This window comes from Artibeus jamaicensis, unplaced genomic scaffold (genome assembly GCF_021234435.1).
Source record: "Artibeus jamaicensis isolate MK-2021 breed Jamaican fruit bat unplaced genomic scaffold, CSHL_Jam_final contig_445, whole genome shotgun sequence".
Classification (NCBI taxonomy): Eukaryota; Metazoa; Chordata; class Mammalia; order Chiroptera; family Phyllostomidae; genus Artibeus; species Artibeus jamaicensis.
The window spans coordinates 97,305-124,468 of record NW_026521832.1 but is presented as its reverse complement, the minus strand read 5'-3'; the positions used below and the strand labels follow the sequence as shown (position 1 = coordinate 124,468).

General features: G+C 44.1%; 3 protein-coding genes across 7 annotated transcripts in view; 1 reads left to right on the top strand and 2 right to left on the bottom strand.

The window, feature by feature from the left end:
- The window catches only part of LIX1L (limb and CNS expressed 1 like), a 28,777-nt gene extending 26,977 nt beyond the window's left edge, over window positions 1-1,800 (bottom strand). The window contains exon 1 of the mRNA XM_037145384.2: window positions 1,416-1,800. Coding sequence (XP_037001279.1) covers window positions 1,416-1,695 — 280 coding nt within the window. The 5' untranslated portion in view covers window positions 1,696-1,800. The remainder of the gene's footprint in view (window positions 1-1,415) is intronic.
- Window positions 1-21,874, top strand: part of POLR3GL (RNA polymerase III subunit GL) — a 52,085-nt gene extending 30,211 nt beyond the window's left edge. For 2 of the 5 annotated variants that reach the window (XM_053666186.1, XM_053666185.1), the window contains 8 exons: window positions 8,411-8,567; window positions 18,007-18,180; window positions 18,518-18,647; window positions 19,456-19,524; window positions 20,090-20,146; window positions 20,359-20,432; window positions 20,566-20,676; window positions 21,370-21,874. In XM_053666186.1, coding sequence (XP_053522161.1) covers window positions 18,049-18,180; window positions 18,518-18,647; window positions 19,456-19,524; window positions 20,090-20,146; window positions 20,359-20,432; window positions 20,566-20,676; window positions 21,370-21,456 — 660 coding nt within the window. In that variant the 5' untranslated portion in view covers window positions 8,411-8,567; window positions 18,007-18,048 and the 3' untranslated portion in view covers window positions 21,457-21,874. Of the gene's footprint in view, window positions 1-4,525; window positions 4,602-8,410; window positions 8,568-16,863; window positions 16,996-18,006; window positions 18,181-18,517; window positions 18,648-19,455; window positions 19,525-20,089; window positions 20,147-20,358; window positions 20,433-20,565; window positions 20,677-21,369 lie in introns of those variants that run through there. The other 3 variants (XM_053666187.1, XM_037145387.2, XM_053666188.1) reach the window with 3 other exon arrangements.
- On the bottom strand, window positions 3,926-6,545 carry ANKRD34A (ankyrin repeat domain 34A). The gene is made up of 4 exons (XM_037145382.2): window positions 6,499-6,545; window positions 6,050-6,255; window positions 5,893-5,952; window positions 3,926-5,529 (listed from the first exon to the last, which is right to left on the bottom strand). Exon 4 carries the CDS (start codon window positions 5,411-5,413, stop codon window positions 3,926-3,928), a length of 1,488 nt encoding a protein of 495 aa, XP_037001277.1. The 5' UTR covers window positions 5,414-5,529; window positions 5,893-5,952; window positions 6,050-6,255; window positions 6,499-6,545.
- Window positions 21,875-27,164: the final 5,290 nt, after the last annotated feature.

Sequence of the window (27,164 nt, the reverse complement as noted above, 5' to 3'; positions counted from 1 at the left end):
TAGGCATATATAACAAAATGGATCTAAAAATCTGTTTTCATAGGAATTTGTGAGTTTACACCGTCAGGATTTAAGACTGGGAGAAAATAAGACATGTCTTTCCCAAGGAAATATGAACCAATAAATTTGTCATAATATTCATCATTTTTAACTACTCATTATGTGTCAGGTGCAATGTCTCATTTAATCCACATCATAACCCTTAAGGAAACTGAAGCTCAGTGAGGTTAAGTCACTTCTCCAAAGACATAGCTGGCAAGTGACAGAGATTTAATCTGGGATTCAATCCAGACTTATGTGACTCCAATCCCTGTGTGTGCTCTTTTCACTACACTTTATTAGGGAGAAAAACAACATCATTACTGTCTATAGAGAAAAGTCCTGCAACCTCTCTCTGCATTATTATTAAACTAGAAAGTTAAAGATTTAGGCTCTGACTAACCAGAGAGAAGTGATGTCTCAGAAACTCCAGACCTAAATTCTGTATCCCACACCTCCTACTATATATATATTCTTTGTTACACTGTAAATCTGGAGCTCAAGCTCAGGCAATTATGTGCTGGTTATACAAAAACAACAAAGAAAATCCTCATATTCCCCTTCTCAGAAGCCATAGAAATTAGGCATCTTTAAGATGAAGATCTCTAATGGAAATCAGGTTTCTGCCTGGCTGATTTCCACAGAATGTATTGTAACATTGAAAGAGCCAAGGCCTGGGATTTATCCTCAGTTCCTGGGCAAAGGCCAGTAAAGAAGCCATACAGGCCAGAACTGAGAGGCTCCATACCAAAAAAGATACAAAAGTGAGGTACTAAGTCACAGGAAGCTGGTGTTAACTCAATGGTATGTGTCCAGATTTAAAAGTTCAGTTACTATAACTTGTGAAGGCACTACGGAACTCCCCAGCAAATCTGAAGTTGCATTGGAAATTTTAGAGTGACAATATGTAAGAAAAGAATTGAGAAGTCAAGGGTATGGAGTAAATTTACAGGGGTGCCCAGAAATTGCTGAGATCACAGAAGAAAGACTGAAGAGCATATAGATGAGAAACGTTTGGGATCTGAGATAAAGGATAGGATCCCACACAATGGGGACCTGTCTTCAAAGGCAGAAATGTTAAAGCATTAAGCTATAGCAGGAATTCCATTTTCTGAAGGGGAAAAGGTTGGGAGGAAAAGAGGACTGTTTCTATAAAAAGGGGTTCCTAGAGAATATAGTAGTAACTCAATAAAGGCGAGGAGTGAGAAGCTAAAATGTGTGTATGAGTGCGTGCGTGTGCAAATAAGCCCAGAAGGAAACTCCCCAAAAGGAAATGTATGTGAGGGCTCTGCGCCAAGGAAAGCTATCCAGAGGACTGTGGGAGCAAGATTCCCGTACAGAGGGTGTCCCGCAGGAGGTCAGACCCACAGACTCACCTCGGCCATAGCCCTGCGTGTGCTTGGCGAAGCTCCTCACCACAGCCTCCACAGCCTCCCGCAGCACTGCCGGGCTGCCAGCGGCGCCGGAGGGCAGTGGCAGCCCAGGGGCCCCGGACGAGAGCAGGGTCGGCGGGGGCGGTGGAGCGGGCGGGGAGCCCACTGAGGGTGTGGCGGGGGCAGCGGCGGCCACAGTCACTCCGGGCCGTAGCGTTCGTAGAGTGCCCCTGCCGTTGGGGCCCACTCCAGGCTGCAGCCGCTGCGCTCGCATCGTCTCCATTCCTGACTCCAGTGGAGTAGCGGCGGAGAGCTTGCCAGTCTGGCGAGCTAACGGTCCCAACAACCCGCGCCAGCTAGCGCCGAGGGACTGAAGGCGGTGCCAGAGCCCATCAGTCAAACAGGGGGCAGGGAGGAGCCAGGTCCGATGCCAATCACCAGAGAGGGGGCGGGAGTTGACGGGCTCCAGCTCCACCATAGGCTAATTATCGAGGAGGGCGGAGGTTCTGAGCACCCAATTACAAAGAGAATAGGCGATCGCTTTGCATGAGAGTAGCTTGGCGTGGACGTGTCTTCGGAAGACTAAAAAGCCGGCCAGAGCCCTAGAGAGAGGCTTGTGGTGGGCGGGGGCTGGGGGTGGAGTGGGGTGGGGAGGAAGATTGGACAGGAAGCAAGGCTGGGAAGAATTATACACACTGTAAAAGGATACTTAGAGAGTATTGGTCTGACTACTTCATTTTATAGATGTAGATGAAGAAACTGCTCAGAGAAGTGAGGTGACTAATCCAAGATCACATGCAAGGGAAGATGCTGACATTTCATAAGAAAATGTTTACTATGTCAGAATCACTAATTCAATTTTAGTATTTTACAAGTAAGGAAACACACTCCGAGAGGCTAAATTGCACAGAATTAAATAGCTAGGAGACTGCAAGGGAGGCGTTAAACATAGGTCTTCTGAGTCCCGATATTTTGATCTTCTCATGATACCACATTGTTGGGTAATTTTCTGATTTCACCTATTCAAAGTTGGAGGAGTAAGAAAGAGTAGAATGGGATGCTCCCTTACCTCCTATTAGGGTGAGGAAGAGTTAGAATATATGCAGAGAACAAGCAAACTGAGAGGTCCAGAGAGCGGATTAAGACAGGTGCCCTTGTTTGTAGAATCTGTCAGATTGGGTTCCTCTGAGTACTCTTAGAGACACACACACTACACATTCTTTGTCAGTTGACCATCATGCCACTTTTACCTAGGTGAGGTTGTACTTATTCTCCCCCCACCCCCTGAAATCAAGGATGAGGAAATAGAGGCCGGAAGAAAATTAATGAAATGCAGCTGATGAGATGAAAGTTAGAACCTGGTGGAAAACCAGGTGAGTGGAAAACATGTGAGTGGTCAAGACACAGGAAGCTTGAAAAAGGGACATAATCTATTGGGTTATATCTACTGATACTGGAGGGATTCTTAAAGAATTTGAGGATAGACATAGGGAAGACTGGGGGAAAAGGAAGCATGTCAACCGCTTTAAAACCTCAAGGACACAGAACACTTGCCTTTTCTTCCACAATCACAGTTGGTCAGTTGGACTCCTGGAAGGAAGATGGGTGGAACCTCTGAGTCTTCCCTAGAGATCATCATAATTATAATTAGCATCACCCTCCCTCCCCATTACTCATTCCCCACACCCCACAGTAGAAGAGACAAAACAGAGACTTCTGAACACATTTATTTGATATGTGGATAGAGGAGTGATTTAGGGTTATTCCCCCACTTCTACCTGTGTGTTATTGGGGGGAGGTCATAAACTGACCCACCCACTTGGAAAATGAGACAACCTGTTGTATGGGTTGGAGCACAGGGTGGGAATAAAAAGCAGGAAGTTGAGAAGTAAAGCTGAGATCGGAAGGGCAGCAGCAGAACTCAGGCTGGGCATTGCTGCAGGAAACCCCCAAGGAGAGTGAAGATATCCTGAACAATGGTTAGGACTGGAAGCAGGGTGTGAACCAGGAGTCAGGCCTGGAGAAAGAAGGAAGACCTGAAGAATGAGGTGAAATATTCACGAAGAGGGTAGAATGTGCGGAATCATGGCTGCGTTGTAGGGCATATATGGAAAGCAAGAGATTGCTTCCGTAGTAGGGCAAAGAGATTGGAGACCACCCATAAGTAGGGGGTCCCTATTGCTTCTGAACAAAACGCAAGTGATTTTGGGACCCATTTGGGACCCTGGCATAAGGGGCCCTGTGTGTGTTGTGCCTGTGGGTGTGTATACAAGTAATTCTCATAGGCATGTCAAGTGACCAGGGCATGAATGCATGTGTCTACAAGCCCAGTAAGTAGAGTACTTACCCTTCCCTGCGAATAGAGTACCTGTGCGTGTGGACACGGTTGCCCACGTGTGCGTGCACCGTGCCCAGGAGCACATGTAAAAGCCCCCTATGTCCGTGGTTTTGTGTGTGAGCTGGTTCTCCTACCTGTCCCATCAAAGTCCTGATCCTCACCCTTCTGACTCCTCTCAGCGCCCTGGCTCCCCTGACCCGCCTAGACTCTGGAAGCCCCCTAGTAGGCGAATCTGTTCCGTCTGCATGGAGTGGCGCCTCACCAATTTGCGCTTGGTCCTGGGAGAACCTGGCGCCCCCGCCTGGGGAGGAGCGGGCAGCGAAGGCGCCCGACATCCAAGTTGGGGGCGAATATCGGGGATGGGAGGGTGGGGGCTAACATTGAGCGGAGGTAGGAAACCTGGCCGCGTTTGCGAGATGTAGTCCAGAAGCAACGTTCCCGAGCCCCTCCGCTCCAGCAGCCCCGGGCTCCGCCTTCTCCCACTCAGCGGAGACACAGCCCCAGGCAGACTTTCCTGGGACTGGCGTGGGGAAGGAGCCGAACCTGCTAGAGGGAGAGTCAGCGGGGAGGCGCTGTATCGGCGGCGCTCCAAAGACAGGCGGCAGCACTCCGGCGAGTCAGGGCAAAGATTTCCAGTGGCATCGAGCTCTACCGGCTCCATGCGGCTCAGTTTTTGCTTCAGCCCTGAAGGAGGTCCAGACTCCTGAGCTTCTGGCGCAGTGTTTCTGCGTGAGAGGGGACCCCCACCCGTCACTTTCTCTGCCCATGGGGGCGGGTCCTCCGGGCCCTCGGTGCTGTGACGTCTGGAAAGACGAGGTCGACAAGCCAGGGTCAGGCCGTTAAATTCGGAGGTCAGGCGCTCTATCCCCAGCCTCCCTTCTGTGGGCGGGACTGGGGTAGGAGGAACCACTAGGCCCCAGGGCTCGGAGTTGAGCCTTTTGAGAGGTTTGGGAGGGTGACGGGGTGGTTTGGGGAGCGGCTCAGAAGGGGAAGGGTCATCGGGGGGCTTAGGGAGAGGGAATTCAAATACGTCTCGCTTCTCCTCTTCTTCCTGGGTGCGAGGGGATAACAAACCCTGTCCTCCTCCTGAAGTCTGCAGTTGGATTTCCGAAGGCGACGTGCAGACCCCAGGGCCAGGAGGAGAGGGAGTGGGGTCCTCTACCCCCGGGGATGGTGGGGAATTGAGATACTGCCGGGTCTTCTTGGTGCCGGAGGGCGAGGTGTCGGTGGTGATGATGATGACCTCCGTGCCCTTGGCCTTACAGGCGTCCAGCAGCGTGGCAAGGGTCTCGCGGTCCCCACGGTCCAGGGCGTGGACTAGTGCCGAGGCGCCCGTGTGATCTCGAACTGAGGGATCTGCTCCATGGGCAAGGAGCAGCGAGGCTACTGCGGCTCCCCCACCCCCAGCGCAAGCGTGCATGAGCGCTGTACGCCCTAGGCGGTCTGTGATGTTGGGGTCTGCGCCTTGCTCCAGAAGGTAGCGTACCATACGCGCCTTGTTCTGGGGGTCGTCGTAGCGGGCCCGACAAGCCGCCATTAACGCAGTCTCCCCCTGGGCATCACCCTCATTAACGTAGGCACCTCCCTCCAGAAGCAAACGGGCCAAGCGTAGTTTACCCTGACCCACAGCCCGAAGAAGAGCGTGGCCCTCGGTATGCAGCATAGCTGCGGCTGGGATAAGAGCACTGATGGAGCCGGGACTGGCACCTGCCGAGGAAGGCTAGGGGTGTGGGGGTGGTGGCTGGAAGAGGCCTCAGGGCTCAGTGGCGAAACCAATCCCTGTGAGAAAAAGAGAGATCTTATCTACGGATTCAGGCAGGGAAGCTTAGGCACCAGTGGAAGGGCCCGTGGGGCGGAGGAGATCTCCACTGCTAGGCACACAGTCCTTCCTCTAACTCCTGCTTTGAGCCGCGCCCTCCCCCCAGAGCATGCCTGAGGAGGTGGGAAGGGTGCACCCGCATTAGAGGACGAGCACGTACTTGCGTGCTCAGAGATATCCGCACCTCCACCCTCACCCCACGGCTTATCAGACCTTTCCAGCATCCTCCTTTCCTTATCTGCACTTAGAATCCCCGTTTTTTAGGATGCTGAATGCCACCCACCCACGCACATGCACTCATTCCACACATTCCTATTTCTAACCTCTTTTAGGTTGCCACAGCCTCATAAATTGAGGGGTGGGGGGCAGCTTGCATTTGGGACCTAAAACGGGTGGGGGAAAATCGGGGGTTTCTTTTGCCCCTGCTGTGTTCCCCATCACTCCTTGCTCTTTCGCCTCCCAGGCTGGGCGCCCAAATACCTGAATGTCTGCAGAATCTCCGCCTGGCCAGGACTGAGGCCAGGGCCACCTGGCAGCTGGGATAATGCAGCCGGGCTCCCGGGGTCCCACATGGCGTGGGGGGTGGTACCCGATTCCTTTGGTGTCAGTATCTGCGCCTGGGTACCAGATCCTGGTCCCTCCTCCCGGTGCGCCCTGGGCACAGTGCCGGCTGGGGAGGAGAGAAGCTGGGGTGGGGGTGGGGGGAGTTCGAAAGGCGGAGCTCTGCCTTGCTATTTATAGCCTAGTTTCTTCGGGTGGGGGCGTCGGGCACCAAACCGTTCCCCCACCCATGCAACATAAACCCTCGAAACCTAGAGGCTCCAGTCTTGATTGTTCTTACTTGGCTGACCTCCCCTCGGTCCCAGCAAATCTAAATGTTCCCTAGGAGATTTCTCCGAGACCCAGACTGAGAGCAACCCAGTTCTTACTTGAGCTTCAGCAGATCTCCATTCTCGCCTGTCGTGTTTCTGCGCGCTTATGCGCCAGACATGACCTACCACCACAAACGGCTCAGGATACATTTTGCAGAGGGGTGGAGAGAGGCGATTGGGATCTGCAGCCGGAGCCATACTGTGCAGAGTGGCAAGAGATCTGGCTGGTTTCTCATAGTTTAAATGTCAGGGAGAGCTGGAGTCAAACACAATGGTACACCGTCTTTCCACACCCCGTCCCCCCCCCCCCAACAGAGCACACAGCATACATAAACTTGGCTCTTAGCTCCCTTGTATATACCTCTTAAATAAGCATGAGGAGGGTGGATATTTTGGGTCATTTTGAGAAAGAGCCAAGGGGCATTCCTAGATGCCTCTTCCCCATATTCTTGGGAGGGGGAGGGGGAGGGGGAGGATAGAAAAGGGGCAGAGAGGAGAGCAAACCTTGTAACACATCCTATCTCATTGCATCTCTTTACTCTGTCTTACTTAAGACTCGGGTTTTTTTTATTATGATTTTATTTTCATTGATTCTTAAGAGAGGAAGCAAAGCATCAATTTGTTGTTCCACTCATTGGTTGATTCTTGTATGTGCCCTAACTGGGGACAAACTCACCAACTTTAGCATATGGGAGTTGATGCTTTAACCAACTGAGCTACCTGGCCAGGGCCTACACTCATTGTTTTTTCATTTTGCTTGAAGTCTCTGTCCAAATCGCTCCTTAAGTTTCTTTCCCCTACCTGTCCCAATCGGTTTCTCTGGTCTCTGCCTCTCCTTGCCACCTGCCCTGTCTCCATGGTTTCATAGCTTCCATTTGCATGTTTTAGGAATGAATTTGTGTCCAGCTGGAAGGCATCAGTGAAAATGGGGATGAAGAAAATATCCTAAGGACTTGGAAAACGCACCTGAGATAATTCAGAAGCTGGAGGCCACCAGCCACAAAATACTAAAACTAATGTTCCTGGAGAAAAGGGAGAGAGAAATATTTGCTGGGAAGCTACCCATTTTTACTAGCTACCATTTATTGGACAACATAAATGGTGTGTCAAGTACTTTACATACATTACCTCCAATCCTCAAAACAACTCTATGAGGAAGGAATTATCTTCTTGCTGTAGATGTAGAAACAGAGACTTAATGAAGTTAAGCAAGTGCTCCAAAGCCTCACAGCTTTGTTTCTGTGCTATTCCAAAGACTGGGCCCTTGCCACTACTCATACAGCCTTCCTTTCAAGTCCAGAGGCTTACTTTCAGGGTCATTTTCTCTGACATTTGGGATATTTTTGACTCACTGCTAGATTTTATCACCACACTGAACTCTTTCCTTCTGTTTGTGTGTGTGCATGTGTGAAAGCAGAACTCCTCTACTCACTGTGTTCCCTTTACCTAGGGCTGGGAGCAGCTGGAAGGTAGTGAAAAATGCAGGAAACACTCACTGGGCTTCTGCCCTGCCTCCCCAACTCTGGTTCTCTGATTCCTAACCCTTCCTTCCCCAAACCTTTTTGCCATCTTCTCACAGACATGGCAATAACCCGCAGGGAAAAAAATTTTTTTTTTAAGTAAAGAATTATTCATTGGTGGTACTATAGGGAATTAGTGTAAGATTGAAGGGAAGGTTGGAGTAATGGCGAAGAGGCCAAGCTGTGAAGCCGGTAACAAAAAAGAATAATCTCTAATGAGTAGGTTTCATAAGGGTTCATTTCTCTGTGAGAGGTCCCTCAACAGTCCGTCGATCGGTAAGATCTGAAGTCAGGTTCTCTCTATAATCTCTCGCTAGCCAGTGGCTCCTCCGTCTGGGATGAGATCGTATATAACTAAGCCTTGGTTGATTCTGCAACCTCATCTGTCTCCGATCCAGAATCCTTAGCCCTGGATTCCAGCTGACTTCCTCCCTCCTTCTCTTTCTCAGCTTCGAGTGGGCGGACCTCCCTCTGCTTCTCCTAGATTGGCGGGGAGAATTCACCAATGGGGAGCTCTAGGAGGAGGACACCGAACAGCAGCAGCTTGAGGAAGAGGAGATTTCAAGTTGGCTGCGGCTTGGGCTCCGTGTGGGGGAGGGGCAGCAGGTAAGGCTGGGTCCTGGTGGTTCTGACTTGGTTCTGTCCCACATTTCCTGTACTAGTTCGCCAAGATGCGAGATAAACTAAGGTTTTGGGCAGTCCGTTGGGTCGGCTCTCCTCTGGATCCCTACCCTTTCTCTTCTGGGTTCCCATTGCTATATTGATTAGTATATCAGAAAACCGTAGTTTTCTTTTGCGTATAGGCAAGAGATTTCAAAACAAAAGTGAAAAACACTCACTTTCATACTCCTGACTTTGCAATAGCGTCAGCTTTCCTCGAATCTATTAATAGTATTTCACTAAGAGGCTGACAGACTTTCGTTATCGATCAAGCTGAAAGGTTACTTACTTTCTACTTGTAAGTTTCCTGAACCACCGTTTTGTTTTTGAAGAATTAATTGTTCCTCTGTCAGATGATAGCATTTTATGCATACCTCTATTAGAGTACTTTGTGCACCCTGCCTCTTTAATGTTTCTATTATTCCCAGAATATAAGGTTTTGTAGGGCAGATTCTTAATGCACAGTGCCCACTAAAGGTTAATTAAATGGAATTGATTGGGGATGCAGAATTTAAACTAATGTAATTATGGAGCAATTAATAAAAGATAAAATATAAGACAGTATAAATTAAGGTCTCTTAAAATTAGTCATTCATAATATAGTAATTGCTCCCACAGTTCAGAGAAAGCTAGAAAGAATGGGATGGTGAGGGGATGCTTTATGAATCACAAGGCCTCAAGTTTGAAAGAAACCTTAGAAATAATTTTATCATTGAGCAAATATTTATTGAGCATCTACTATATGCCAGACAGTGCTGGACAATGGGGATCATAATGAATCCTCTACTCTAGACTTACATTCTTCCTCTGGTAAATGATATGTAGTAAATTGTTATTCAGTTTCTATTTAATTGCCTTTAGTCAAAGAACTCTATCTCACTTTGCAGGTCCTTCCACTTTTTGATATTTATTCTTCAATTAATATTCAACAAATATGTACCTCAAAAAATGCATTCTACCCTTCCATTGTAAAAGAGGGAGAGCTGGCCTAGAGGTAGTATTCTTAAAAATAAAGAACACTATCCCTCTTGCTTTCTGATTATAGAAGCAACATTTATTCCAGAAATTTAGAATCACATAAAGATGTAAAGAAAAATATCTGTTATTTTATGACCATGATGTAGGCATAACCATTACTATTATTTTAATATGTATCCTTTCAATTTCTTCTCTGCATGTATACATATGCATGTGTGTATATGTATTACACAAATAAGGCCCTGCAATAAATGCATTTTTATGTCATATTTTCCCCACTTTATATTATATTGTGACTTTTTGCCTTTAAATATTATTTGAATTCATTTTATGGCTACATAATAGTCTAAAATGGATATTTTGACTTTTTAAAAAAGATTGTATTTACTCATTTTCAGAGAGAGGGGAAGAGAAGGAGAAAGAGAGGGAGAGAAATATCAGTGTGTGGTTGCCTCTTACACACCCCATACTAGGGACCTGGCCTGCAACCCAGGCATGTGTCCTGATTGGAAATTGAACCAGCAACTCTTTGGTTTGCAGTCTGCACTCAATCCACTGAGCTACTCTAGCCAGGGTGGTATTTTGAACTTTTTAAACCATTCTTTTTTGTTACTTCAGAAGTTTTGCTAATATGGATAGCTCTTTGATGAACATCCTTGAACTTATATCTCTGACTATATACCTGATTTCTTTAGGATAGATTTTTATTTTTTAAAAGATTTTATGACTTCCGCCAAGATGGAGGTATAGGTGGATGTGCCGTGCCTTCTCACACAACCAAGTTTAGGGACAACTAAATATTAGCATCAGAAAACACAACCAGAACACGGAAAATTGAACTTTTCGGAAGTCCATTAACAACAAATTCTTCAGCCCGACTGGTAAGGGGCGAAACCGGCGTCTCGTGAGGGGTTGCACAGGAGGACTGAGTCGGACCCGGGCACGGAATCCAGACGCACGGGTTCCAAACGCAGGACTGGACCTAGTGAGCGACCGAGCAACCCACCGGGTGAGCGACTGCAGAGGAGACAGTGGAGAGGCGGTGCTGCGTGTTGACTACGGTTGCCTATTTGCGGGCAAGCGGACAGGCGAGGGAGTGGGCGGTTGGACCGGGGCCCGGGGCCCAGCGTCCCCGTGGCTAGCGGCGGTAGAGGGCGCCGCCATTTCCCCGCTCTGACCACGCCCCCCACATACAGCGTCACAACCCAGCGACCTGGGAGTCCAAGGCGCCACTTCTCACATTTAAAGGGCCAGAACAGACCAAAAATGTTGCAGGAAGACCTCAAAGCCCCAGAGATAAATCTAAGCGACGAAGAAATAGCAAAACTCTCAGACGCACAGTTTAAAACACTGGTCATCAGGATCCTCACAGATCTGGTTGATTATAGCCACAAATTAGAGAAACATATGAAGGCTAAACTAATGGAAATGAATGGAATTCCACAGGAAACCCATAGCGTTGAAAAGGAAACTGGGACTCAAATCAATGGAGTGGACCAGAAGAAAGCAAATAATGGCCAAACAGAAAAGAGTCAAGGAGCAAGAATTCAAAGAAATGAGGAGAGACTTAGGAACCTCCAGGATATCTTTAAACGCTCCAATATCCGAATTATAGGGGTACCAGAAGGGGGAAAGACACAACCACCAGTGGAAAACTTATTTGAACAAATAATAAAAGAAAATTTCCCCAATCTGGCAAAGGAAATAGACTTCCAAGAAATCCAAGAAGCTCAGAGAGTACCAAAAAAGTTGGACTCAAGAAGAAACACACCAAGGCACATCATAATTACATTAGCCAAAATTAAAATGAAGGAGAGAATCCTAGAAGCAGCAAGAGCTAAGGGGACAGTCACCTACAAAGGAGTCCCCATCAGACTGTCAGCAGATTTCTCAAAAGAGACCTTCCAGGCAAGAAGGGGCTGGAAAGAGGTATTCCAAGTCATGAAATCTAAAGACCTACAACCAAGATTGCTCTATCCAGCAAAACTTTCATTTAGAATGGAAGGACAGATAAGGTGCTTCTCAGATAAGATCAAATTCAAGGAGTTCATCATCACCAAGCCCTTATTATATGAAATGTTAAAGGGACTTATCTAAGAAAAAGAAGTTAAAAAAACATGAACAGTGAAAGGACAACAAACTCACAGTTATTAACAACCAGACCTAAAACAAAAGCAAACTAAAAGAACAGCTAGATCAGGAGTGGAAACATAGAAATGAAGATCTCAAGGAGGGTTAGCAACAGGGGAGTGGGAGGAGGAGAAGGGGGGAGAAGGTACAGAAAATAAGTAGCATAGACAGTAGATAGAAAAGAGATGGGGGGGCAAGAATAGCATGGGAAATATAGAACCTAAAGGACTTGAGACACATGGACATAAACTAAAGGGGGGTAATGGTGGGGATGGGGGGGCAGGGTGGAGGGGAATGAAGGGGGGAATAGAACAACTGTAACAGCATAATCAATTTAAAAAAATAAATAAATAAATAAACAAAAAAAAAGATTTTATTTATTTACTTTTAGAAAGAGGGGAAGGGAGGGAGAGAGAGGGAGAGATACATACATCCATCAGTTACCTCTCACATACCCCCAGCTGGGAACCTGGCCTGAAACCCAGGCAGGTGCCATGACTGGGAATCAAACTGGTGACCTTTCACTTCTCAGGCCAGTGCTCAGTCCACTGAGCCACATCAGCCAGGGTTAGGCTAGATTTTTAAAATAACATTAGTGTATTAAGTATATGAACATTAAAAAAAGGCTGTTGATCCAAGTGGTCAAATCGCTCTCTTAAAAGATTGTGTTCTAGTGAAATATGAGAGTGTCCATCTCCACAAAACTCATGACAGCCTGATTATTGTTTAAATCTTTGTCAGTTTGACAGGTAAAGCATGGTTTTATTCCTTATTCTTTTGTCAGTTGTCTATTCATGTCCTTTGCACGTTTACTTTTTGAAGATGATTTTTTCCTATTTGGACTTCCATAGATTCTAATATAATAAGTGTTAACTCCTTGTCTTATTTATTATAAATATAGAAAAGCCTAAACATTAGAACGCCCTAGGCCTCAGTCCCTGGATTTCTTAGAACAGTGCCTGGCACAGAGTAAGCACTCAGTAAATATTTATTGAATGAATTAAGATGGCTCTATTTTTATTATTCCCATTTTACACATGAAGAAACAGGTTTAGAGATTTAAAATACATTATTCAAGGTTATGTACCTGAGAAGTGGCAGAACTGGGGTTCAAGTCCATGTTCTTAACCACTACATGTAAAGCCCTCCTTAAATTTGATGTAATTGTTTTTCTGTATGTTTTGTTGCAACCCATTATGCAAAATTGGGAATAAGTATAAAGTACATGAAATGTAGTTTTAGGGGAAGGAGAATGCAGAGCTGGACATTAGGGAGGGTTGATATTAAAGAGGAATAGTTTGGGACCAGATTCTGTGAGACTTTAAATATCTTCAAGAATTGAGACTCAGTCACAATTTTAAATCTAAGAGACTCATTGTAATTACTGAACTAAGTGGGGTAGAGATGGATGGGTTAGTTTTTCAAACACCAGTTTATTACCTGAATTAAATAAAATTTTGTTTTCTTTTACCTCACTTCTTTGGGAGTCACTTGGTAGATATGTGGAAATGGAGTTAGATTTATCTAACCTCAAAACTCATGGTCTTTTCCTGGCTCCTCACTCCTTTGCCAAAACAGCTCCACTGCTAGAACTGTATCTGTCAAGTGGAAAGAGACCCAAGGCAGCTGATTAGAGTGTTCTTTCCCTTGAAAAGGCCTAAAGATATGGTGATGAATTCTAATTCCTTCTCCAGGATGCATGAGGCTTCCTCTCTCCCCTAATATGCTCTTTCAGTCAGATCACAATTAAATCTATTAATTAACAGCCATTTTTTCTTCACATTTTTTGTGGCAGTTGGACTTGAAACTTTCCTGAGACACATATTTTTTTAAATATATTTTATTGATTATGCCATTACAGTTGTCCTATTCCCCCCTTCATTCCCCTTCACCCTGCACACCCCTCCCCCACCATTCCTTCCCTTTTATGTCCATGTGTCACAAGTTCTTTAGATTCTATATTTTCCATACTATTCTTGCCCTCCCCCCTGTCTATTTTTGACACATATTTTTTTACCCTCTCCTTCCTGCTACATATTAGTCTCATTTGCTATTGTTAGTATGTGTTTTTAAATTTAAATTAATATTTTTCTCTAATTACAAAAACAGTACCTATTCAGTATAGAAAAGAATCTTAAAATACAAATAACAGCCCCCCCTCCAAATAAAAAGAAACACACCTCAAATTAACCAGTGTTAATTTTGGTGTATACGAAGGGGGAACCCCCTAAAATCCCAGAATTATCTTCTGGAGGGCCTTGTAGTTCAGGTTTCCCCTGCTAGGTGAGTATTCTAGGAATCCATCTGTATCAGTGCACCAGCTGGTGGTGTTGTGAAAGGCTGTGTTCCCACTTAAGTGAATTTTTTTTGAAGTATCTTTCAACATATTTGCCCATCTCGTGATGGATGATTTATGAGCACACCACGCTGAGTGTTCATCAGTTTTTGATCAAAAAATGGTGTGCCACCCTTGCTATTTACCCAATATTGCCCCTGAGTGACTCTTTTTTGTTTACTTGTATTAAAAGAGTCCTCAAAGGTAAGTGTTTTGCTGACATGGAAAAGATGAAACAAAAAATGGCAGAAGCACTAAAAGGCATCAAAATCTGTTCAAAAACTGTTTTGAGCAGTGGAAAAAAGTCTCACTAGGAGTATTGTATCAAATAAAGAGGACTTTGAAGGTGACTAAAGTTTAAACATGTAAGAATAAATACACAATATTTTATAAATAAATTATGGGTTTTTTGGGTCCCCCTCATACCTTTTAAGAACATTTTTTATTTATGTAGGGGTGTGTATAAAAATTATTTTATAAATATTTAAAAATCTTTTTTACCAACTAATCTTTTTTTTCCCAACTAATCTTTCGTAGAATGCCCTTCATTGAGTCATATATTTCTTGTCTAGAGAATTTGTTGGATATTAATTGAAGAACAAATATCCAAAAATGGAAGTACCTGCAAAGTGAAATAGGGGGTCTCTCACTAAAGATAGTTTGAATAACGATTCGATAAATCGAATAAAGATAATGAATAACAATTTACTAATTATGGTTTATCAGAGGAAGGATGCAAATCTAGAATAGAAGTTTCACTATGATCCCCATTATCTGACATTGTGTCTGGCATATGGTAGCTGTCCAATAAATATTTGTCGCATGAAGAAATGCATGATTTCTAAGGGTTCTTCCAAACTTGAGACCTTGTGATTTATATTTATAAAGCCTCCTCTCAGCATCCCAGACCTCCTAGTTTTCTCCCTCCTCCAGACTGTGGGGACAATTATATTATAAATCACTAATTTAAGAGATCTTAATTATATACTGTATTTATTGTTCCCTAATATATTAGTATTTATCCTTAATATGATGTGATGAAATGGCACTTTATCTCTGTGATTCTCCTCCCCAAAACCAATAACCCCAGTCTAATCAGAAGAAAAACATCAGACAAATTCCAGCAGAGGAGCATCCAATCATATACCTGACCAGTATTCTTTAATACAGTCAAGGTAATCAAAAACAAGAAAGATCTGGGAAACTGTGAATTTCAAAATGCTCAAGTTTTAAAAAATTTATTTATTTATTTATTTTTAGAGAGAGGGAAAGGGAGGGAAAAAGAGAGGGGAGAAACATCAGTTTCTCAGTCAGTTGCCTCTCACACACCCCCAACTGGGAGTAGAGCTGACCTGGCCCGCAACCCAGGCATGTGCCCTGACTGGGAGTAGAACTGGTGACGCTTTGGATTGCTGGCTGGCAATCAATCCACTGAGCCACACCAGCCAGAGCATCAGGTTACTTTAAAATAGACTTTACTTCTTAAAACAATTTTGATTTGTAGAAAAATTGAACAGATAGTAGGGTTGTTTCCTGTATAGGGTTGTTCCCTGGCACACAGTTTCCCCTATTATTAGCATCATATGTTAATATGGTACATTAGTTGCAATTATGAAAGCATATTGATAAAATATAATTATTTAAGGTCATACTTGATTCATATTTTCATAGTGTTACCTACTGTTCTTTTTCTATTCCAGGATTCCATCCAGAATACCATTCTACATTTACTTGTCATATCCCTATTATGTGTATGTACATGTATGTATACATGGAAATGAAGTTAAAAGGATACATATTAAACTATTAATAATGGAGATCCTCGCCAGGTTACTCAGTTGGTTAAAGTATCATCCTGATATGCCAAGGTTGCAGGTTTGATCTCTTGTCAGGGCACATACAAGAAGCAACCAATGAATGCATAAATAAGTAGAACAACAAATCAGTGTTTCTTTCTTTCTCCCTCTCTCCAAAATCAATAAATAAAAAATATTAATAATTATTATTACTACATGGTGGTCATCATGAAATAATAGGTATTTTTCTTTATACTTTTATGTGTTTCCAAGTTTTCTAGAATAAGTGTATATTCTATAATAAAACAAAGGGGATGGTGTTTTTTTATTTTTAAGAATGCTGTCACTAGGACAGCTCTCTCTCTTTTACAATGGAAGCATGGACCTTCCTTGTTTTTGGTGACTTTGATCATATTAAAGAGTACTTGTCAGGTATATGATAGGATGCTCCTCTGCTGGAATTTGTCTGATGTTTTTCTCCTGATTAGACTGGGGTTATGGATTTGGATGATGAGGATCACAAAGGTAAAGTGGTAAAGTGACATTTTTATAATTTCAGTATTAAGGGTACCTTAATTTAACATGAATTAATATTGTTGATACTGACCTTGGTCACCTGACTAAAGTGGTATTCATCCAGTTTCTCCATTGTAAAGTTACTATCCCCCTTTTAAAAATTGTATTGGACAAAATTCCCTATATACAGTCCACATTTAAGGAGAGGGGAGTCCTACCCTCTGTCTTTAGAGGAGTATACAAAGTGAATTTGGAATTCTGCGTGAAATATTTGTCTTTTCTCTGTTGTGTATTAATTTATTCAATCATTATTTATAGTAGTACAAACTCATGGATTTTATACTTTTTTATTGTATACTTTTGGGTTGTAATCCAATACTATTTTATTTTATTGCTGAAACTGTTCTCACTTTGGCCATTGGGAGCTCTTTCATTGGACTCTTAGGCTTCTTTGACGTGTGTGTTATTATGTTTTGTTTATTTTTAGCACTTTCTTACTTTCTGGCACTAGAAGATACTTAAGTCTCGTCTTGTATATTTACTGCCTCAGCCATTTCCCCAAGAAGCCTTGATTCCTTGTATTGGAAAACGGTATTAGAAACCAAGATCTGGGTGCTAGGTGTGTTTCTTGTTTCTAGGGTATCATTTCTTTCAAGTTTCATTTTTATTTGATGGCTTTATCCCCCATTCTAGTGGCTTCTGACTGTCCCTTCAAGACTGATGATGACAAGAGGCAGAGTTCATTTCAGTAGCAGGAGGAACTTTCAATTCATCAGAGTTGATTACGGCGGAATGAGCTGCCATGGGGGAGAATGAACACTCTCACCTTAAAAACAAAGTTTTACTTGTTTATTTTTAGAGAAGGGAAGGAAGGGAGAAAGAGAGGGAGAGAAACATTGATTGGTTGTCTCTCATAGGTGCTGTGTTTGAGGACTGAACACCTGCAACCCAGACATGTGTTCTGACCAGGAATTGAACCAGATACCTTTCACTTTGTGAGATGACACCCAACCAACTGAGCCACACCAGTCAGGGCTTTAGGAAAATGTCACTAGAAGCAGAATAATTTAACAACTTGCAGAGTGGAGTACTATACTCTAAGGGGGTTTGCACTAAGTTCTGTGCTTCTAAGTGGTGTTTACAAAGATTAATTTGATTGTAATGGTTCCATCTTCCCACTCACCTCCTGCCACTGACAGTGAGACTGAGACTTACCCTGTTTTTCCACAATGCCTGGCACACTACCTTTTTCATGGTATGTGCTTAATAAATGCTTTATTGAAATGAATTAAACTGGATTGAATTGGGGCCTGCTTAGATTTGGAATGCTAGGGAGAGGAAGAATTAAAAAGTCATATGTAGATATGCAGATGGTGACATCAAATTATCTCAGGGATGTAGGGAAGTTTTATCCAAGGATTTTATCACTTCCTCTTGTGCTGCAGTTACACTATATTGCAATTATCTGTCCTGTTGAGACCATGTCTCATTCATTATTTATATTTCCAGAAATACCCTGCCTGGCACATGCATTCTTAATCAAAATTTGTTAAATTACACTAGCTTTTTAGCTTCCTTGGCTTCCTATCCATTCTATTGTACTTTTTCTCTTTGTTTTTGTCTTTCCCAGGTTTTTCTTACTGGATCTCTGAATACCCAGGCCCCCTCCACCATGGCCAGCTGGGGTGGGGGCCAGGGCCGGGGGCGGGGCCGGGGCCAGTTGACCTTCAATACAGAGGCTGTGGGCATTGGGAAGGGGGATGCTCTGCCGCCACCTACCCTGCAGCCTTCTCCACTCTTCCCGGTGAGTGTCTATCCTCCATTCCCAAGCCTCCCAAGTGCCCCTGATTAACTGTATATAATCCTGGATTTCTCCTGGGCCATCACAAAACCATCCTAATCTTGCTTCTCCCTGTCTCTATGCACCTAGCTTGCATGGGATGTTTTAAAGGCAAGGAAATGTCTACCCTTACTTCTCTTAATCCCAGCTCCCCAGCTTTCAAAATGCTAATGTTATGAACCTCATTAGTTTTTGGTCCTTTGCTCAGTAGGAGCATTGGATTGAATTGGGGGGAGACACCCTCCTGGATTTTTACTCCAGCATTTTCTCCCTGGACTGACCACTGCCCCTTCTTCCTCAGCCATTGGAGTTCTACCCAGTGCCTCTGCCCTCAGGAGAGGAAGGGGAATATGTCCTGGCACTGAAGCAGGAGCTACGAGGGGCCATGAGGCAGCTCCCCTACTTCATCCGGCCAGCTGTCCCCAAAAGAGGTCAGTTGGAATATTCTGAGTGCCTTCCATGAGCAGTGCCTCATATTCAGCACTGCTGGGGGCCAGAGATGCCAGAAGAGGCACAGGAAGCTCACTGTCTAACTCAGGAGATCATAATAATTATCCCTGCATTTGCAATGCATGACAGTATCTTGGGTTGGTCTTGTGTCTCAAGATAGTATTGGGACAGTAGGAGGTTAAGTGTTAAGATGCCCATTTCACATGTATAAATGGGGTTATATATTAAATTTTTAACAATCTAGTTATTACAGGCATTAACCAGGCAGAAGGGAGACTGGTGTTGGTTCTCTGAGTTACCCTGCTAATAACTACCCTGCTAACTTTTTGGTTAGTGGATTGTGGAGAAGTCAGGGATATCAGGAGGGACTGGAGAAGGGGGGTATACTCGGGAGGCTTAGGATAGCGGATACTTACTAACTGCTGGGGAAGTACAGTATTTCAGGATATTGACGACTGGTGCCTTCCTACTGAAGCCCTAGAAGCTGGAGCTCATAAGTTAGCCCCATTAACAAGAAGTAAAGAGAAGACAGAAACTCTGGGTTTTTGCTCTCTAATATACTTTGTACTGTATCACATTACCTCTTGATATAGTCATGTTTTGGGGTTAAGGAAGATAACAAAAACATTGTAATTTTAGGTTCTTACTGAAGCTTGACCCCGCTGGGCTCTAGGTTTGGACTGAAGGGACAGACAATTTCTAAGTATTGAGAGGGCTAGGCCCTGAGGAACAACCCTGTTCTAGGCCTCTGAAAGGATGAAACTTTTACCTTGGCCTCTGATCCCTCAGATGTGGAGCGTTACTCAGACAAATATCAGATGTCAGGACCTATTGACAATGCCATTGATTGGAACCCTGGTAGGTGCTGGGTTCTTTCATTAACTGCCCTTCTTTCAAATGTTTGATAGGCCTCAAACCACTGTCTCTCACCCCATTCATCCTTCTTTGTGTCTCCCCACCCTTACTTCATTCAGTATTTACAAACACTCTCAGGCTCTATCTAAAAACCTATTAGATAGCCCGCACTGCCCTGAAGATATCAAAACCAGTTTTGTTCCAAACAAATTTGACCCAACCCCTTTCTTTATCACCTTTTGCCTCACTCTTATCTCTCCCTTAAAACTAGTCATTCTGTCCTGACTGGTGCAGCTCAGTTGGCTGCCCATTTTCCTGCATCCATTTGTCCTGCAAAACATCCATCGTCCTGCAAAGTAAAAGGTTGTGGGTTTGATTCCCGGTCAGGGCACATGGCTAGGTTGCCTGGGTTGTGGGTTTTGTCCCCAGATTGATGTTCCTCTCCCTCTCTTTCTCCCTCCCTTCCTCTCTCTCTAAAAATAAATAAATAAAAACTTTATGAAAAATAACTCATTCATAGGAGACCCAAGCAGGGTCTTACTGACTTTTACATTCCTACTATTCCCAGATTGGCGACGTCTACCCCGGGAACTAAGGATCCGGGTGAGGAAGCTACAGAAAGACCGTGAGTATACAATGGGAAAAGAGAAGAAAAGAGATTTCCTTTTTCAACTGGAGGGCCCAGGCTGCTGGTCTGCCCTCCCAATTCCTACCCAAAGCATCCAGTATTGTTGTTGGTTGCCTTGGGGGCCACATGAGGGCAGCAGAGTGATATGGTCGCTGCAGGAAGCTAACAAGGAAGTTCTCTGATGGTTTACTTTTTGATCCTCTCACCAGGGTCCGCCATTCTACTCCCCAAAAGGCCCCCTAAGACCACAGAATATAAGGAGGAAACAATACAGAAACTAGAGGTAGGAGGAAATGTGCATAGGGACCACCTGGCCCCAGATCCATTCCTTCATCTTTGGCCCATGTATGCCTTCATTTTCCGTTCTGTGAGCTGAGTCAGAATTTGTCTTCCTATATTATTCATCTTCACATAAGAACCTGGAGAAGAAGGAGGAAGAATTAACTTCAGAGGAAGATGCGGAGAAAGAAGAAGAAGAGAAGGAAGAGGAAGAAGAAGAGGAGTATGATGAAGAAGAACATGAAGAGGTGAAGGGGACCTACTTCTACCCACAGTTCCTCTCTCTTGCCCTCATTAGCTCTGGAGATCTCAACTCTGTTCACCTTCAGATGGTTGGAGGGCCAAATGAGATACTGCCTCCAAAGGATAGTATCCTCCACTTTATCTGTTTGTAGGCTTTACTTTTTTTTTTTTAAGATTTTATTTTAGAGGGGAAGGGAGGGAGAAAGAGAGGGAGAGAAACATCAATGTGTGGGTGCCTCTTGTACACCCCCCTACTGTAGACCTGCCCCACAACCCAGGTATGTGCCCTGACTGGGCTTCGAACCAGCAACCTTTTGGTTTGCAGGCTGGTGCCCAATCTACAGAGCCACACCAGCCAGGGCTGTCTGTAGGCTTTTCTAAAGAGCAAACTACAACTAGCCCTGCTGGGTAGCTCAGTTGGTTAGAGCATTGTCCCAATATGCCAAGATTGCAGCTGGGTCAGTGCATATACAAGAATCAACCAATGAATGCATAGATAAGTGGAACAACAAATCGATGTTTCTCTCTCCCTTTCTCTCTCTCAAATCAATAAATGACCATTTTAAATAAATAAATAGTAAACTACAACTGGAAGGGATTTCTACGCCTGGAATGGTGCTATTGGGAGGGAAGGGACCTGATACATAGGGAAGAAGGAGAATGCCAAAAGCATAACTGACTTTTATTTTCTATTTCAGGAAACTGATTACATCATGTCATATTTTGACAATGGAGAGGACTTTGGGGGTGACAGTGATGACCATATGGATGAGGCTATATACTGAAAAAGGACCCTAAACAACAGCCTGTATCTTCATACATTTCTAATTTAAGATATAGAAAGTAACTGTCTCTATTGTTTGGTTTTGTGGACAAGGAAATTATTTGCTCTGAGTCCAGATAACCTGTTTGGTCCCTAGAAATAGAAATGGAGAATGACAACAGACATTTTCTACCCTTCCCCTCCCCCTACCCTTGTACCACTTCTGATATCTTGGGGAAAGGGCAAAGGACCAATGTCTTAATTTTATGAAAGGGAGAAAGGAAGGTCAAAAGAAGAACTGGAATTGTTGGATCTGAGACAGCTATACATATGCCCTTGCCCATTTTTTATTGAGTTCTTTGTGGAAATAACTGGGAGTGGGAGCAGTTAAGAGGAGTAAAGCCAGTTTTATATTTTTAAATAAAATATTTTTATCTGTCTCTCTTTTCAAGGTGAGGCCTGATGGGAGAGGGCTGGAGAAATGAAGGGGATGCTTAGCTGAGCCATTCTCTCCTTACCTGTTAGTGTCCAGTGTGATATCCTGGGGGGTTACACAGCCTTCTTATCTTTTGCCCCTTCCCTCCCACCACAATGATGGGACATATGCTCCCAGTCTAGCCCTGCCCATGAGCATTCAGGAAATTCATTTGCAGGGCTGTGAAGAGTGAGTAGTAGGGAAAAATAGCTCACACCCTAAAGATCAGCTGACTTCTGAACCTCTGGTCCTCGGCCACAGGGACAGGATTGTGCCTTTTCACATGTGTTCATAGGAGCACAGACCCTCTCTTTCCCATACTTGACCTTGATCTTGTCCATGTTTACAAAGAATGATTGCAGCTATTTTAGTGGGGAGAGTCAAGAAAGCCAGGTGTGGGGAGGAAATAGGGAGAAGGTGCTGATTATTCTTCAGCACAGTCACTGTCTTCCAGGCCCTGGAGACCCCACTTTGAAAAATATGTCTGTGTGGAGCCCTCTGAATATTCTATTCTCCAAATCTAGAAGCCACTGTGTGGCTGAGTTGGTTTCTCTTTTGGTTCTTTGTGGAATTTAGTTAGTCTTTCTCTCTTCTGTGTTTGGGGGCAAGAGAACAGGTGATATGCTTTACAGGAAGTAAGGAAAAAATTAAAAATTAAAAAATAAAGGAAATAAGAAGGGTGCAAAGGAGGGGAATGACTTAGGGACACTCAGCTCTGAGAGATGCTTTCTCAGCCACATAGGTCTCCCTTGGCTGAGGTCACTTCCCTATGTTTGATTGGCTTCTGAGGAAGCTCTACAAGAGCTGATTGGTTCCAGTCACTTGATATGCAGCAGTCACAGGCTAGCTGCCTTTCCAGAGGACAGAATAAGGAGGCAGGCACAGATAGCAACCCTACTGAACATTTGAAAGCCATGGGATGCAGAAGCTTGAAGGAATTCTCCAACCATAATCAGGCTGGTTGACTGAATTCTCCACAGCATCAAATGACAGAAATAATGGTTGACTGAATTCTCCACAGCATCAAATGACAGAAATAATGTTAGATATTTCTGACTCCATTGTAAAGAATGAATAGAGGCTATGACTCCATTGAGGGAAAGCCCCGTAAAAGCCTGGTATGGTGTAGTAGGTACGGTGTAGTAGTAGGTGTTATGGTAGAAAACAGCCAAGAGACCAGAGAAGGAAACCAGAATAGAAACAACATTCCAGAGTTCTTAAGTAATTTGTGATGATTGATGTGTTTCCTTTTCTAGCTCTTGGAGGTGTTGTGAGCAGAGTGGGAATAGAGAGAAAACCTGTCACTGTGGTTGCCCAGTACACTATGTAGCTGAGGAGAATCAGCAGGAAACAAAACTAAAAGACATTGAAAAATCTCCTTTTGCCCATCTCACACACACACACACACACACACACACACACACTCACACACACACACACACACACAGACACAAGTCCTCACCTGGTCAACTATATCTCTGTCTTTGTTGGGATTCACAGCCAATTCCCTAAGTCCCATTTAATGCCAGCTTGGGAACTTAATGGGAACAAAGGTTATAGACAAGAGACAGTAGAGGAGGAATGGAATACATCCCTGCTCCCCCCACCTCATCCTAACCTCTATACACACATATTTTGCTCAGAAATGGAGGAAAGGAGGACAAAGGTTAGAGTGACCACTTGGCATCAATTGTGTTGCCTCAAAGACAATATCAGAAAGATCAGACCATTTTTGGACTTTTCTGTCTGTCTTCCTGCTGTCCTGACAGGTGACCTTGCTGAACAAAGCCAGAGGCATGGGACCCAGAAACTTCCCCAGATTCAGGAACAGTTCCAGGCACAAGCTAGACTGTTTCCATTGACCTCTACCCCACTTTTCATAGGCTCTATCAGGCGGGCTGAGGTTGAAGCCTAAACCCAGTAAACAGGGCTGCTATCCCTCTAGAGGCCCCAGAAAAAGGTTAGAGGTTGAAGCACTACTTACAAACATTTAGAGAAGACCTATGTGGTGCTTGCTCATCCCTGTACTATGCTTGCTAAGGCCTGCTTATGTTGAACAGATTGTACCCATGGCTACAGCCTGGGCTGCACTGGCTTAGGCAGGGTAGGTTTTCTGACAAGAATCTTATCTTTTCCTACCCTATATTCTTAGCTCCTGGTATCCTCCCAACTTGGACAGAAAGCTTGAAAGTGGGGTCTGCAAATTTAACTTCAGGGTCTCAAGTGGTTTGAGAGAGCTGAACTAGAGACCTGGATGAAACATGCAGTTTAGAGGATCAGGGGTAGAGACCAAAGAAAACTGGAGGGTCAAATGTCAGATGGACAAGACATGTTTGGTTGGTTAGGAAATGATAATTATTTTCTTCAATTCATTTTTACTGCTGTTTGAAATTTTAAAGGAAAGCAGGGTGGCTTGTAAGCATAGGCTGGTTAAGAACTAAACCAAGGTGAAGGTCTATCATCTCAACTGGGCAAAGCACTGGTTTATGATCCTAGTGCTTTGTTTTGTGTTCACTGGCCCATAGTTTTGTGTTCTTTGGAAAGTTATGTCAGGTCTCTAAGCCTCAGATTCCTCATGTGTGAAACAAAATTTGGATTAGAATGCCCACTAGGAATCCAAGCTGATGTGGCTCCACCTGCCAAGAGTTTGAATGGTTCTGAGAACAAAGGTCAAGACATGTTCAGCTTTTGCTGAATTCTTTCCATCTGCTGGAAAGAATTTTAGCTTGCCCATCTTATTTTCAGCTTGGGCAAGCTAAAGATACCTCAGACATCTAACCAGGCTTTTCCATGAACCTGCTTTAACTCAAGTAGCAGGAAGATCAGCAAGAAGGAGACAACGCCTGCAGCAGAGTTCAAGGTCATGATCTGCAAGCTAGAACTCAAATCAAGCAAGCCACCAAGAAATGGTCTACTGGGGAAAGAGCAGTGGTGAGATCCTCTATATCTCCTCTTGTATATAATGTCTGGCTAGAGGACAGGGAAGAGAAATGAGATGGAGAGGAATGCTGTAGCTCAGTTAGCTAATCTGTGCAGACCTCTTCTCCATTTACATTTCCCTTAGTGAGGCTCACTTTCCCCCAAAGGTTATTTGGGACCAGGAAGCTAAAAATAAGTTCTAGCTTCCCAGTATTACCTCAGAAAATCCTTTGCCTTATCCCCAACAGGACTTAATTTGCCATTTTGTATCCTGGAGGGAACCCAGGTTTCCCCTGGAACCCTAAGGAAAGTCATTGGGAAGATAATGATCCCACTCTAACTGAGAGGGTAAGTGCAATAACCTCAGGAACCCGAGACTTTGGAGGACGGAATCCAGGGATTCATCACACCCAGTCTTGGCCTATGCAGAAAGGGTCTGTGTCCCCATGACTTCTGAGTCTGGGACTATATATTCTCAAACCTCTTCTCCTCCAGGATCCTCAGCTGTGGGCTGGGCTTCCCAAAGCCAGTACCCCTGCCTTCCTGAATCTTTCTCATCCTGTGATTTTATTTCTCTTGGTGTACAATGGACAAGGGAGAAAATATTCAAGTCTTGTCTCTAATATTCTTTGTTACACATAGGGCAGCAGTGATAGTATTATAATAGGAGAGGGATGAGTTAGACCTGTCTGTGCCTTACTAAAGGGATGGGGGAAATGAACTCACCTAAATCTGGGTCAATGATCTGGGGTATTTTCTGTTTTGGAGGGAATAGATAAAATCTCATTTGGATAAGGAAGCAAGCCCTGGTACTCATCCTTCTGTGGTCAGATATGGCCAGAGATGCAACCATTCTGGAGAAAAAAAAATTCCTTCACCTAAGGTGGTCAAAGTAACTTTTTTACTTTATTTTTCTCAAGCAAGTGTGGTAAGAAGAAGTGAAACAAAGATGGGCTCAGTGGGAGAAAGGGCAAATGCTGATCAGCCCTTTTCATAGCCCTCAGCTCCCTGGCCCCAAGCCTCTTCCCTGGCCCCTAGATATTCTTTCCTGTCTGACCACACTTGGCTGCTCTTGGCCTCTCACCTCTCCCTTACTTGGCCTGGCTTCTGTTTTGAAACTTGCTTTTCACTCTGAGCCACCACTCTAACACCTGTCCAGAGATATCAGGGATGTCTACAAACTTCTCAGGAACTGGCCTGGGCCAAGTCAGGAAGGATGACTTAGGACTAGAGAAAGAGCTTGTCTTTCATATTGTCATTGAGATTCTTTTTCTCTCCGCATGTCTGGTTTCCCATTTTTCTCTTTGCCTCATATCTTTTGCATCATACTGCTTAAATTGGGTTATTCATAGGCAATGTGGTAAGGAGTGTTTGGAGCCACATAATGCACATGGCATACTTTCCACAGTGTCAGTTGTAGTCTTTTTTAGACAAATATTTTATTTATTTATTTTTAGAGAGAGGGGAAGGGAGGGAGAAAGAGAGAGACAAACATCGATATGTGAGAGAAACATTGACCAGTTGCCTCTTGCAGGCTCTTAACCAGAGACCTGGACCACAACCCAGGCATGTGTCCTGACCAGGAATTGAACCAATGACCTTTCAGTTTGTAGGATGATGCCACACCAATCAGAGCTCCATTTTCCTTTTAAGTTTTTGTGGGGAGATAATTTTTTATATGAAAACTATATAAATATATTTTGTAGCATAAATAAAATGTCCACTTTTTAAACCTATAATGCATACTTTAAAAACATTTCTGACTTGTGACAGGCTACTTTGGACTGCTCTGGAAGTCCTGGAGAAAATGGTTTACTTTCCCTAATCTTAGGGGCCCTTCAGGAAAATATTTGGAAAGCTCTACTTAGAGCAGAGGTGAGCACTAGACAGGTATCAGGCAGGCATAAAGAAAGGAGTTGAAGCAGGTGAGTGTAATGCAATAGGGAGTAGTGAGAACTGGCAAATAAGAGCCTGTCTGGCCCCTTTAGCTCCAGCAGGTTGATTCCCAAATACCATGTGGGCTCTGTGTTACCAAATAAGATTGCTTTTTTAAAAGAAGCCAGAACAGTAGATCTTAGTGAAAATTTTGTTTTTATATGTTTATAGCCAATTCAAATTTTTAGGAAGAAACAGTACAGATTTCTAAATGTTTGCAAGCTGATTCTACCTATGGGCCCCCAGTTTGCTGCCTCTGATCTCTAACATTACTTTCCAAAGGAATATGAGGTCCAAATCTGGGCTCCCAAATTCTTGAATTCTGTTCCCAAGAGTTGGGGACAGTGAGGTGTATGAGGTTGCAGGAGAGTCTGGAGCTCTTCCACGGGACAGCTTGGGGA

What these genes read in the sequence shown, in the direction of transcription:
- ANKRD34A (XM_037145382.2), bottom strand. Translation starts at nt 5,413, where the DNA reads ATGCTGCATACCGAGGGCCACGCTCTTCTTCGGGCTGTGGGTCAGGGT.